This window comes from Salmo salar, chromosome 09 (genome assembly GCF_965601325.2).
Source record: "Salmo salar chromosome 09, fSalSal1, whole genome shotgun sequence".
NCBI classification, from domain to species: Eukaryota; Metazoa; Chordata; class Actinopteri; order Salmoniformes; family Salmonidae; genus Salmo; species Salmo salar.
In genome coordinates, this window is record NC_138299.1 from 115,559,211 (window position 1) to 115,571,659 (window position 12,449).

Here is a 12,449-nt window from a genome sequence, read left to right on the forward strand (position 1 = left end):
TGCGCACACATCTGATATGCAAATAGTCTCAAGTCGACAGAGAAGAGGGGAAGACAGGAAAATAAAACAGGAAGAAGGGAGGAAAGTAGGTCAGCTTCCTGAGAGACAGAGCGAGAGAGCGAGCACTCTGTTCCACTACACACACACACAAACAATATCCACTACTATAGAAATAGATGTACCTGGTTGGGGGTCTAGAGCGGTATGGTGAGGATCTAGTGGTCCACACCAGGCTTCTGTTTACATACATTTTTGTATTTATTTAACATACCATCCTCCAATGCATCCTTCAGTCCTTAAAGTAATCACTAATCTAAAACGATTGGATAGGTGAGCGCAAGGATATCACTCCATAGCTTCCAATCCGCTCAAGCCCGTAAGATCAGTGATTACTGCAAGGAAGGGAGGAATAGCACATCAAATAATTCTGCCTGATCAGCTACAGGTCTGCAGCAGAAGCAGGACCTGCATTTACAAAAAAACCTTGAAATGTGCGGTTTCAAATGTGAAATGGCTGTTTTCACATGTTGAGCTTTAATTGAACGTGAAACCATATTTTCACATGTATTAAATAGAGTTAACACCACCTTTTCTCATGTGAGGAGAATAACATCTTGTTTTCACCTCAAACGTGAATTGTAGTTTGACCTGTGAAATCACAAGTTCACATGTGAAAAACATTGACATGTGAAAATCTAACTTTCAAATGTGGAATTGTAAGTTCACATGTGGGGGTGAAATAGTGTTATGCTCCTCACATGTGAAAAGGTTGTGTAAACATGTTGCAGTAGCAATGTTCCCACAGAGCAGCTCACAGATCACTGCACCTGTACATAGCCCATCTGTAAACAGCCAGTCTATCTACCTACCCCATCCCCATACTGTATTTATTTTTTTATCATCTTGCTCCTTTGCACCCCAGTATCTCTACTTGCACATTCATCTTCTGCACATCTACCATTCCAGTGTTTAATTGCTATATTGTAATTACTTCGCCACCATGGCCTATTTATTGCCTTAACTTACCTCATTTGCACTCACTGTATATAAACTTTTTGTTTTCTTTTGTTCTACTGTATTATTGACTGTATGTTTTGTTTATTCCATGTGTAACTTTGTGTTGTTGTATGTGTCAAATTGCTATGCTTTATCTTGGCCAGGTCGCAGTTGTAAATGAGAACTTGTTCTCAACTAGCCTACCTGGTTAAATAAAGGTGAAATAAAAATAAATAAAAACATGTGGAACTGCAATTCTTTAATGCCATTCTGTAAAAAGGTTACTTTTTACCTGAGTATAATAATTCAAGTGCATTATTTTTATTTCTGAGCCATCCACTTCATTGTTATTTTACTCCTCCATGGTATTACATTGATATACATGTGCATTATTTTTATTTCTGAGCCATCCACTTCATTATTATTTTACTCCTCCATGGTGTTACATTGATATTAAAGGTCGACCGATTATGATTTTTTTCGCCGCCGATACCGATTATTTGAGGACCCGCAAAAGGCCGATACCGATTAATCGGCCGATTTTTATTTATTTATTTGTAATAATGACAATTACAACAATACTGAATGAACACTTATTTTAACTTAATATAATACATAAATACTATCAATTTAGCCTCAAATAAATAATGAAACATGTTCAATTTGGTTTAAATAATGCAAAAACAAAGTGTTGGAGAAGAAAGTAAAAGTGCAATATGTGCCATGTAAAAAAGCGAACGTTTAAGTTCCTTGCTCAGAACATGAGAACATATGAAAGCTGGTGGTTCCTTTTAACATGAGTCTTCAATATTCCTAGGTAAGAAGTTTTAGGTTGTAGTTATTATAGGAATTATAGGACTATTTCTCTCTATACAATTTGTATTTCATATACCTTTGACTATTGGATGTTCTTATATGCACTTTAGTATTGCCAGTGTAACAGTATAGCTTCCGTCCCTCTCCTCGCTCCTACCTGGGCTCGAACCAGGAACACATCGACAACAGCCACCCTCGAAGCAGCGTTACCCATGTAGAGCAAGGGGAACAACCACTCCCAAGTCTCAGAGCGAGTGACGTTTGAAACGCTATGAGCGTGCACCCACTAACTAGCTAGCCATTTCACATCGATTACACCAGCCTAATCTCGGGGGTTGAAGTCATAAACAGCGCAATGCTTGAAGAATTGCGAAGTGCTGCTGGCAAAGGCACGAAGGTGCTGTTTGAATGAATGGTTACGAGCCTGCGAGCCTGCTGCCTACCATCGCTCAGTCAGACTGCTCTATCAAATATCAAATCATAGACTTAATTATAACATAATAACACACAGAAATACGAGCCTTGGGTAATTAATATGGTCGAATCCGGAAACTATCATTTCGAAAACGAAACGTTTATTATTTCAGTGAAATACGGGACCGTTCCGTATTTTATCTAACGGGTGGCATCCCTAAGTCTAAATATTCCTGTTACATTGCACAACCTTCAATGTTATATGTCATAATTATGTACAATTCTGGCAAATTAATTACGGCCTTTGTTAGGAATAAATGTTCGCAATGAGCCAGGCGGCCCAAACTGCTGTATATACCCTGACTGCTTGCACGGAACGCAAGAGAAGTGACACAAATTCATCTTAGCAGGCAATATTAACTAAATATGCAGGTTTAAAAATATATACTTGTGTATTGATTTTAAAGAAAGGCATTGATGTTTATGGTTAGGTACATTGGTGCAACGACAGTGCTTTTTTCGCAAATGTGCTTGTTAAATCATTACCCGTTTGTCGAAGTTGGCTGTGATTCGATGAGAAATTAAAAGGCACCGCATCGATTATATGCAACGCAGGACACGTTAGATAAACTAGTAATATCATCAACCATGTGTAGTTAACTAGTGATTATGTTAAGATTGACAGTTTTTTATAAGATAAGTTTAATGCTAGCTAGCAACTTACCTTGGCTTCTTGCTGCCCTCACGTAACAAGTAGTCAGCCTAGCATGCAGGCTCCTCGTGGAGTGCAATGTAAGGCAGGTGGATAGAGCGTTGGACTAGTAACCGGAAGGTTGCAAAAACGAATCCCCGAGGTGACAAGGTAAAAATCTGTTGTTCTGCCCCTGAACAAGGCAGTTAACCTCCGTTCCCAGGCCGTCATTGAAAATAAGAATGTGTTCTTAATCTGACTTGCCTAGTTAAATAAAGGTGTAAAAAAATTATTTATTTTTAAATAAAAAATAAAATAAAAAATAATTTATTTAAATTCAAAATTCGGCAAATCAATGGCCAAAAATACCGATTACCGATTGTTATGAAAACTTGAAATCGTCCCTAATTAATCGGCCATTCCGATTAATCGGTCGACCTCTAATTGATATACACATACAGTGCATTCAGAAAGTAATCAGACCCCTTGACTTTTTCCACATTTTATTATGTTACAGCCTTACTCTAAAATGGATCAAATAGTTTTTCCCCCTCATCAATCTACACACAATACCCCATAATGACAAAGCAAATTTATAAAAATAAAAACTGAAATATTATATTTACATAAGTATTCAGACCCTTTGCTCAGTACTTTGCTGAAGCACCTTTGGCAGCGATTACAGCCTTGAGTCTTCTTGGGTATGACGCTACATGCTTGGCACACCTGTATTTGGGGAGTTTCTCACATTATTCTCTAAAGATCCTCTCGAGCTCTGTCAGGTTGGATCGGGAGCGTTACTGTACAGCTATTTTCAGGTCTCTCCAGAGATGTTCGATCAGGTTCAAGTCCGAGCTCTGGCTGGGCCCCTCAAGGACATTTAGAGACTTGTCCCGAAGCCAGTCCTGCATTGTCTAGGCTGTGTGCTTTGGGTCATTGTCCTGTTTGAAGGTAAACCTTTGCCCCAGTCAGAGGTTCTGACTGCTCGGGAGCAGGTTTTCATCAAGGATCTCTCTGTACTTTGCTCCATTCATCTTTCCCTCGATCCTGACTAGTCTCCCAGTCCCTGTCACTGAAAAACATCCCCACAGCATGATGCTGCCACCACCATGCTTCATCGTAGGAATGGTTCCAGGTTTCCTTCAGACGTGACACTTGGCATTTCAGGCCAAAGAGTTCAATCTTGTTTCTCATGGTCTGAATACTTTAGGTGCCTTTTGGCTAACTCCAAGCGGGCTGTCATGTGCCTTTTACTGAGGAGTTGCTTCCGTCTAGCCACTCTACCATAAAGGCCTGATTAGTGAAGTGCTGCAGAGATGGTCGTCCCTCTGGAAGATTCTTCCATCTCCACAGAGGAACTCTGGAGCTCTGTCAGAGTGACCATTGGGTTCTTGGTCACCTCCTTGACCAAGACCCTTCTCCCCCGATTGCTCAGTTTGGCGTTTGGCCAGGTGGTCAGCTCTAGGAAGAGTCTTGGTGGTTCCAAACTTAGTTCCATTTAAGAATGATGGAGGCCACTGTGTTCTTGGGGACCTTCAATGCTGCAGAAACGTTTACCCTTCCCCAGATCTGTGCCTCAACACAATCCGGTCTCGGAGCTCTACGGACAATTCCTTCGACGTCATGGCTTGGTTTTTGCTCTGACATGCAATGTCAACTGTGGAACATTATATAGACAGGTGTGTGCCTTTCCAAATCATGTCCAATCAATTGAATTTACCACAAGAGGACTACAATCAAGCTGTAGAAACATCTCAATGATGATCAATGGAAACAATGGAAACAGGATGCACCTGAGCTCAATTTTGAGCCTCATAGCAAAGGGTCGGAAAAGGTATGTAAGAAAGGTATCTGTTTTACATTTCCAAAAAGTCTTAAAACCTGTTTTTGCTTTGTCATTATGGGGTATTGTGTGTAGATTGATGAGGATTTTTTATTTATTTAATCCACTTTAGAATAAGGCTGTAATGTAACAAAATGTGGAAAAAGTCAAGGGGTCTGAATACTTTCCGAAGGCACTGTACACTGCTGGGCAGAAGTAGGATGAAACCATACCACTTGCTGACCACACTTTGTCTAGCCTGTGTGTATGTCTGTGTCTTGGTATCAACCATGAATAGGGTAATCCCAATCCCTGTCCACAATATTTCCAAGTCTAACTTTCTAGATGCTACAAAGTAGCCATAAGCACAGATCACAAAATGTATTTTATCTTTCTCCAACACATTCAAGCTAAGCTCTGTCTCTCTCACACACACATTGCAATGTCGGTTGAATTTATGAGGGCAAGGAGATTAAACCTAATTTTATATTGATCACAAAAGAGAAACCTTCTCCATGGTCCCTTTCCAGTCTCCATTTTCAAGAATGGAGCCTCAATTTTCAAGAAAAACTAAGGCAGTGGGAATGGACAATATCAAGTTCATCCTCTTCCAAGCATTTTTTTTTACTACTGTTAAATCAGTCTCTACAGAGCACGGAACAGTAAAATCCACAAACTCAGACTCAGACAATACCCTCAGTAAATCAGAGTGTGGGGAGAACTAGGATTTCCACTAGATGGCACAGTCAAAGTCAAAATTCTTAAAACTTAATGAAAACAAAAATCTGCTTTTTAGTATTAAGGTTAGGCTTATGCATAAGGTTAGCACTGTGGTTAAGGTTAGGTTTACAATCACATTTTAACAAGATCAATTGTAGAATAGGCGGTGTTTATGACTTTGTGGCTGTGGTAACTAGTGACAACCGAGGACTACTGTCTCGTGCGCATGATGGAGTTGCCCTGTAAACTATCGAATTTAGGAACATTCCAAGCACAAAGTTTCGTTATTTCGTAAAATCCTTTTTATGCTCGAAAATGATCACAACGGACGGCCGCTCTTCCGAGAAAACGCAAAGCCGTGCGCTTTAGTAACTCACCATTAAAAGCTGTCGATTGACCCGTTTTTCCCTCTAGCCTCCCCAAAGCATAGTCTGTGTTTTTTAGGGGGTGGGAGGGGAGACCTCGGAAACCATAAACACTTCCTATGTGGCATTAACAGAAAAGCAAGGGTTTGGAACAACTCCGTCCCTCATAAAAAAAATCTGACTTCCAACCGCACCACTGCCCCCCACCCAGTATCCTCAGTGATGCCAATAACCCGGGTCCTCCATTTCCAAAATGGACGCTCTTGATATATGAAATAAACTACAATCTATCCCATTTGATCAGATCGGATTACATATTTGTAGCCTATTCAAAACCCTGGTGGGAAAGCTATTTACTGTATTTTAGCTATGCGTAAAGGCGCTCTAAAAGTCTAGGCTATCAAGTGACATTGACAGGAGAGGCGGGGCGCAGAGAATGAGTACGAGAATGTAAAATCTCAGTATCTACCGAACAGTATCAATAACAGGAAAGATAAATACACCCCTTCTACGCCCCATATTTATATGGAAGAGCAGCAAAGTAAGTTACTTTGCACAATGGTCTTACCCGAAATCATCGTCCATAGATTTGAAGAAAAATGTATAGTTGGGTTTATTGAGGGCATTTTTGAAGTCGGCAAGAGTAACCCTGTCGGCAGCGATGGGCAACTTGACCAGGTACGGAGTTTCCTGGTCGTCCAAATGATAGATAATTTTGGTCTCCCCCATGGCGAACCGCTGGGGAGGGTAAATCCGGTTACATCCAGCCCCGTGTCCGCTCTCTCCTTTCCTGGCGCTGGATATTCCACAGTGTCTCCTCTAGCCTGTTTCCCGGCTGTTGTCAACTCTTCGCTCGACGTCGTGAGGCGGACCCTGCACGACGCCAACTGCGGACAGATGTGTCCAAATAAAACACGTAAAAACGTGGTATTATTTTTGTTCGTTGCAGTCTCTCATCACAAAATAACGGAATTGGGTTAATTTGCCCCGGTTATGAGCCTCGGATTGCGCTCTATATCGGCGGACACCGCTTTCCCTGCTCGTTGTAACATCTGTCCGCGGATGCATGAGAATAGCCCCTCCTTTCGACATTCCAATGAAACTCCCTCTAGAGGACTGGGAATGAAATGAACAAGAAATTTGATAGGAACTCTTGAAGATTTAGGAAAATACGGATAGATTTGTATCATGTAGGCTATAAGGAAAAACGTCTTAGCCTACAAGCAATGGCAATTTGTCTGTCTGTTGTTAGATCATATGCAATGTGTTTGGTGTCAAGGCTTAGTTTAGCTTGGCATCCCTCTCATCATTATAGGCCTTCAGGTAGACCATGGCCCTTTCGCGATAGCGACGGAACTTGCTTACGAGTGTTTTAAACACGTCGTTCCAACAACAGCCGAAGATGTAACATGCGTTTTCCAAAACACCACGGAGAGAGAGCGTTTGCTAAGTGCGTCTTTGGAGCATGTGTCGATACTGATAGGATCGAAAGAAAGCCAGCGCTGCTCTCAGATAAGTTTTCTATATTAAAACCTTTCTATATAAAAAAATATATATTTCACAATGCTGACGACGGATCAGTTACTATAGAGCAGTAGGGATGCCCCCCCAAAAAGCCATATTACAACAACCTATGTGTTGTGATAATTGCCTTGTTTGCTCTATAACCCTATGCCTTGTGACCGTGATATATACACTACATGACCAAAAGTATGTGCACACCTGCTCTTCGAACATCTCTTCCAAAATCATGGGCATTAATATGGAGTTGGTCCCCCCTTTGCTCCAAAAAAAGCAGTCTCCACTCTTCTGGAAGGCTGTCTACTAGATGTTGGAACATTGCTTGGGGGGTCTTCCCTGTGGCTCAGTGGTAGAGCATGGTGTGTGCAACGCCAGGGTTGTGGGTTTGATTCCCACGGGGTGCCAGTACCAAAAAAAAAAAAAATGTATGCTACTGTATGCGTCTGCTAAATTACTAAAATGTAATTGCTGCGGGGACTTGCTTCCATTCAGCCACAAGAGCATTAGTGAGGTTGGGCACTGATGTTAGGAGATTACACCTGTCGGCATTCCAATTCATCCCAAAGGTGTTCTATGTGGTTGAGGTCAGGCCTCTGTGCAGGCCAGTCAAATTCTTCCACACCGACCTCGACAAACCATGTCTGTTTGGACCTCGCTTTGTGCACAGAGGCAATGTCATGCTGAAACCATGAAAAACAGCCCCAGACCATTATTCCTCCTCCACCAAACTTTACAGTTGCCACTTTGCATTGGGGCAGGTAGCGTTCTCCTGGCATCCACCAAACCAAGATTCATCCGTCGAACTGCCAGATGGTGACGCACTCCAGAGAACGCGTTTCCACGGACACACCTGTTAGCAACGAGTGTGGCTGAATCTACTAATTTCAAGGGGTTTCCACATACTTTTGTAAATATAGGATGGGCCTAAGGCCGAGACAATAAGAAGACACAATGAAGAATAAAATCAACCACACCTTTGTTTCATCACAAAACTGGAGAGCGACCTCTGTCTGGTGAAGTTGTCAAAGCATATTGCATGCAACAAAACAGTTACATGACCTACAGCATGGTCAAGCAAGTTGTTTCCCACATTTTCAGACCACTAAACAACTATTGATTTAGAACCACAGAGAGTTAGCGCAAGTCGCAAAGAAAACAGGAGCTGCCTCCACTATTCCAGCACCATTTCATCATCAAATCACCTCTGCTTATTCTAATACATTGACAACTAAAAGATACCAACAACGATTTAGTCCAATCAACATAAGCTAAATATGATGTGGCTGTCCGTGGTTCTGATTTCTCTGTGTGTGTGTGTATGTGTGTGTCTCCCTATCCCAGTCTGCTGTCCCCACATGCTTCAAGATGTCCACCAGTCTTCCTGTACCCAAGAAGTCAAAGGTAACTGAACTTAATGACTATCGCCCTGTAGCACTCATCTCTGTCATCATGAAGTGCTTTGAGAGACTAGTCAAGGATCATATCACCTCTACCTAACCTGCCACCCTAGACCCACTTCAATTTGCTTACTGCCCCAATAGATCGACAGACGATGCAATCGCCATCACTCTGCACACTGCCCTGTCCCATCTGGACAAGAGGAATACCTATGTAAGAATGCTGTTCATTGACTACAGCTCAGCATTCAACACCATAGTACCCTCCAAGCTCATCATTAAGCTCGAGGCCCTGGGTCTGAACCCCGCCCTGTGCAACTGGGTCCTGGACTTCCTGACGGGCCGCCCCCAGGTGGTGAAGGTAGGAAACATCACCTTCACTCCGCTGATCCTCAACACTGGGGCCCCACAACGGTGCGCGCCCAGCCTTGTGTACTCCCTGTTTACCCATGACTGCGTGGCCAAGCACGCCTCCAACTCAATCATCAAGTTTGCAGATGACACAACAGTAGTAGGCTTGATAGTAGTAGTAGTAGGCTTGATTACCAATGATGACGAGACAGCCTACAGGGAGGAGGTGAGGGCTCTGGGACTGTGGTGTCTGGAAAACAACCTCTCACTCAACGTCAACAAAATAAAGGAGATGATCGTGGACTTTAGGAAACAGCAGAGGGTACCCCCCTATCTACATCGATGGGACCGCAGTGGAGAAGGTGGAAAGGTTCAAGATCCTTGGCGTACACATCACTGACAAACTGAAATGACCACCCACACAGATGGTGTGGTGAAGAAGGCGCAACAGAGCCTCTTCAATCTCAGGAGGCTAAAGAAATTTGTCTTGTCACCTAAAACCCTCACAAACTTTTACAGATGCACAATTGAAAGCATCCTGTCGGGCTGTATCACCACCTGGTACGGCAACTACACAGCCCGCAACCGCAGGGCTCTCCAGAGGGTGGTGCGGTCTGCCCAACACATTACCGGGGGCAAACTACCCTCCCTCCAGCACACCTACAGCACCCAATGTCACAGGAAGGCCAAAAAGATAATCAAGGACATCAACCACCCGAGCCTCTGCCTGTTCACCCTGTTATCATCCAGAAGGCGAGGTCAGTACAGGTGCATCAAAGCTGGGACCGAGAGACTGAAAAACAGCTTCTATCTCAAGGCCATCAGACTGTTAAACAGCCATCACTAGCACATTAGAGGCTGCTGCCTATAGGCATAGACTAGAAATCACTGGCCACTTTATGAAATGGAACCCTAGTCACTTTAATAATGTTAACATATCTGGAATTACTCATCTCATATGTATATACTGTATTCTATACTATTTTACAGTATCTTAGTCACTTAATAATGTTAATATATCTTGCATTACTCATCTCATATGTATATACTGTTTTCTATACTATTCTACAGTATCTTAGTTAATAATGTTTACATATCTTGCATTACTCATCTCATATGTATATACTGTATTCTATACTATTCTACTGTATCTTAGTCTGTTCCGCTCTGATATCGCTCGTCCATATGTATATAGTCTTAATTCATTCCTACTTAGATGTGTGTGTATTGGGTAAATGTTGTGTAATTTGTTAGATATTACTTGTTAGATATTACTGCACTGTAGGAGCTAGATGCACAAGCATTTCGCTACACCCGCAATAACATCTGCTAATCACGTGTATGTAACCAATAACATTTTATTTTATTTGTGTGTATGTATGCATTCCTGCAAGTAGAAAAACAATTTTGACTCACCCTACTTGTAGAGAAACGCCAATGCCGTCCTCCTCTCTTTCATTTTTGAGGAAACGGTCTATGACTCTGTTGTACAGTACATGCTTTTATTTTCTGTTGTCCTCGGCTACCTGGCTAAAATGCTTGCTTACTAGCCTAACTTCCTTTCATGGGCAACGTTAGCTAGTTAACATTAGCCTTCTCATAGTACATTTACAATATCTACATATTGAACTTCCATCCTCTCAGGCCAGGGGCACAATGTATGAATTTATGGTTAGATCAGAATCCAGAAGCCCAAAGCCCTATCTCCATCTGTGGCTAATTTAGGAAAGGGCCAATTTTAGCTAGCTAGCTAGCTAGCCACTTGGGGACAACAACACAACGAGATGCAATAATTCAAGTTGCGTCTGTCAATGACATGTGCTCTCAATGCCATGTGATAGGAGTGAACCGATATCCAAACTGGCTTCCCTTTTTTGGAGACCGCCAGGACCATTCAGTTGAACTCACCCAGTTTAGCTCAACGCTGATTGACTATTATTTTATACTTGTTTTATCAAGGGAGGCCAAATGCTATCTGGTTTCCCTTGCATTCAATGCTACGGGAGGCAACAATGTCATACTATTTTTGACCAGAGGAGCATCAGATAGATGGCCTACACATAGAGACAGTGGGGCGCTGTTTCACTCGCTCAGATGCTTTCTCCGGTGAGATACAGTACATTCAGCCTCTTGCAAAGTGAAGGAAAATTATGAAACACCGAGACATTGTATTTTTTTCCCTTGGTCAGTTTTTTGGGGGAAGCCTGGCCTCCCTTGGCATCCATGAAACCACGCCCCCAGTGGGCAAAACCTGGTTGAAAAGACTTCAGTATAGGCCTCTGTCACAGCTGTTAGAAGGAGCGGACCAAGATGCAGCGTTTTCGTAGTTCCACATATTTATTTAACCTCTAGGGGCTAGGGGGCAGTATTTTCACAGCCGGATGAAAAACGTACCCAATTTAAACAGGTTACTACTCTGGCCCAGAAAATAGAATATGCATATTATTAGTAGATTTGGATAGAAAACACTCTGAAGTTTCTAAAACTGTTTGAATGGTGTCTCTAAGTATAACAGAACTCATATGGCAGGCAAAAACCTGAGAAAAAATACAAGCAGGAAATGAAAATCTTGTGGCTGTACTATTTTCAAGTCATTGCCAATAAAACACACAGTGACAAAGGATTCATTTTGCACTTCCTATGGCTTCCACTAGATGTCAACAGTCTTTATAAAGTTGTTTGAAGCGTCTATGATGAACAGAGACCGGATGAGAAGGAAGGGAAGTTGATGTCCCTGGGATGTCGTCACTTCATTATTGCGCGTTCATGCGCGTTTATGTGAGATGAGACCTTTTTCAAAACGTTTATCAAGACACAGGAAAGGTCCGGTTGAAATATTACTGATGTTTCACGTTAAAAATGGCCCTAAAGATTGATGCTAAACAACGTTTGACATGTTTGAACGAACGTAAATAGATTTTTTTTTCACTTTTCGTCGTGACTTTTCCCTCCTGCGCCCTACATTTTGAGTAGCCTACCGAACGTGCTAACAACACGGAACAACATGGAGTTATTTGGACATAAATTATGAATTTCATCGAAAAAAAAAAAAAATTGTTGTGGACCTGAGATTCCTGGAAGTGCCTTCTGATGAAGATTATTCAAGGTAAGGGAATATTTCTAATGTTATTATGATTTTAGATAATTCCAACATGGCGGCTATCTGTATTGCGCAGTGTATTTTTCTGAGCAGAGTACTCAGATTATTGCAAAGTGTGCTTTCCCAGTAAAGTTATTTTGAAATCTGTCAATGCGGTTGCATTCAGGAGATGTTAATCTATAATCCTTTGAATAACAGTTTAATACTTTAACCACGTTTTATAATGAGTATTTTTTGTAAATTCACTGGCAGTTTT

General features: G+C 41.9%; 1 protein-coding gene and 1 long non-coding RNA gene across 4 annotated transcripts in view; one reads left to right on the top strand and one right to left on the bottom strand.

Annotated features, from left to right (window-relative positions):
• Positions 1–6,913, bottom strand: part of LOC106612406 (segment polarity protein dishevelled homolog DVL-3) — a 54,692-nt gene extending 47,779 nt beyond the window's left edge. For 2 of the 3 annotated variants that reach the window (XM_014213505.3, XM_014213504.3), the window contains exon 1: positions 6,393–6,913. In XM_014213505.3, the coding sequence (XP_014068980.1) occupies positions 6,393–6,553 (161 nt within the window). In that variant the 5' untranslated portion in view covers positions 6,554–6,913. The remainder of the gene's footprint in view (positions 1–6,392) is intronic. The other variant, XM_014213506.3, reaches the window with a different exon arrangement.
• Positions 6,914–6,978: 65 nt separating this feature from the next.
• LOC145858059 (uncharacterized) lies at positions 6,979–11,716 on the top strand. Its single transcript, XR_014378850.1, has 2 exons — positions 6,979–8,746; positions 8,887–11,716. It is a non-coding gene; the product is annotated as an uncharacterized LOC145858059 (long non-coding RNA).
• The last annotated feature ends 733 nt before the right edge of the window (positions 11,717–12,449 follow it).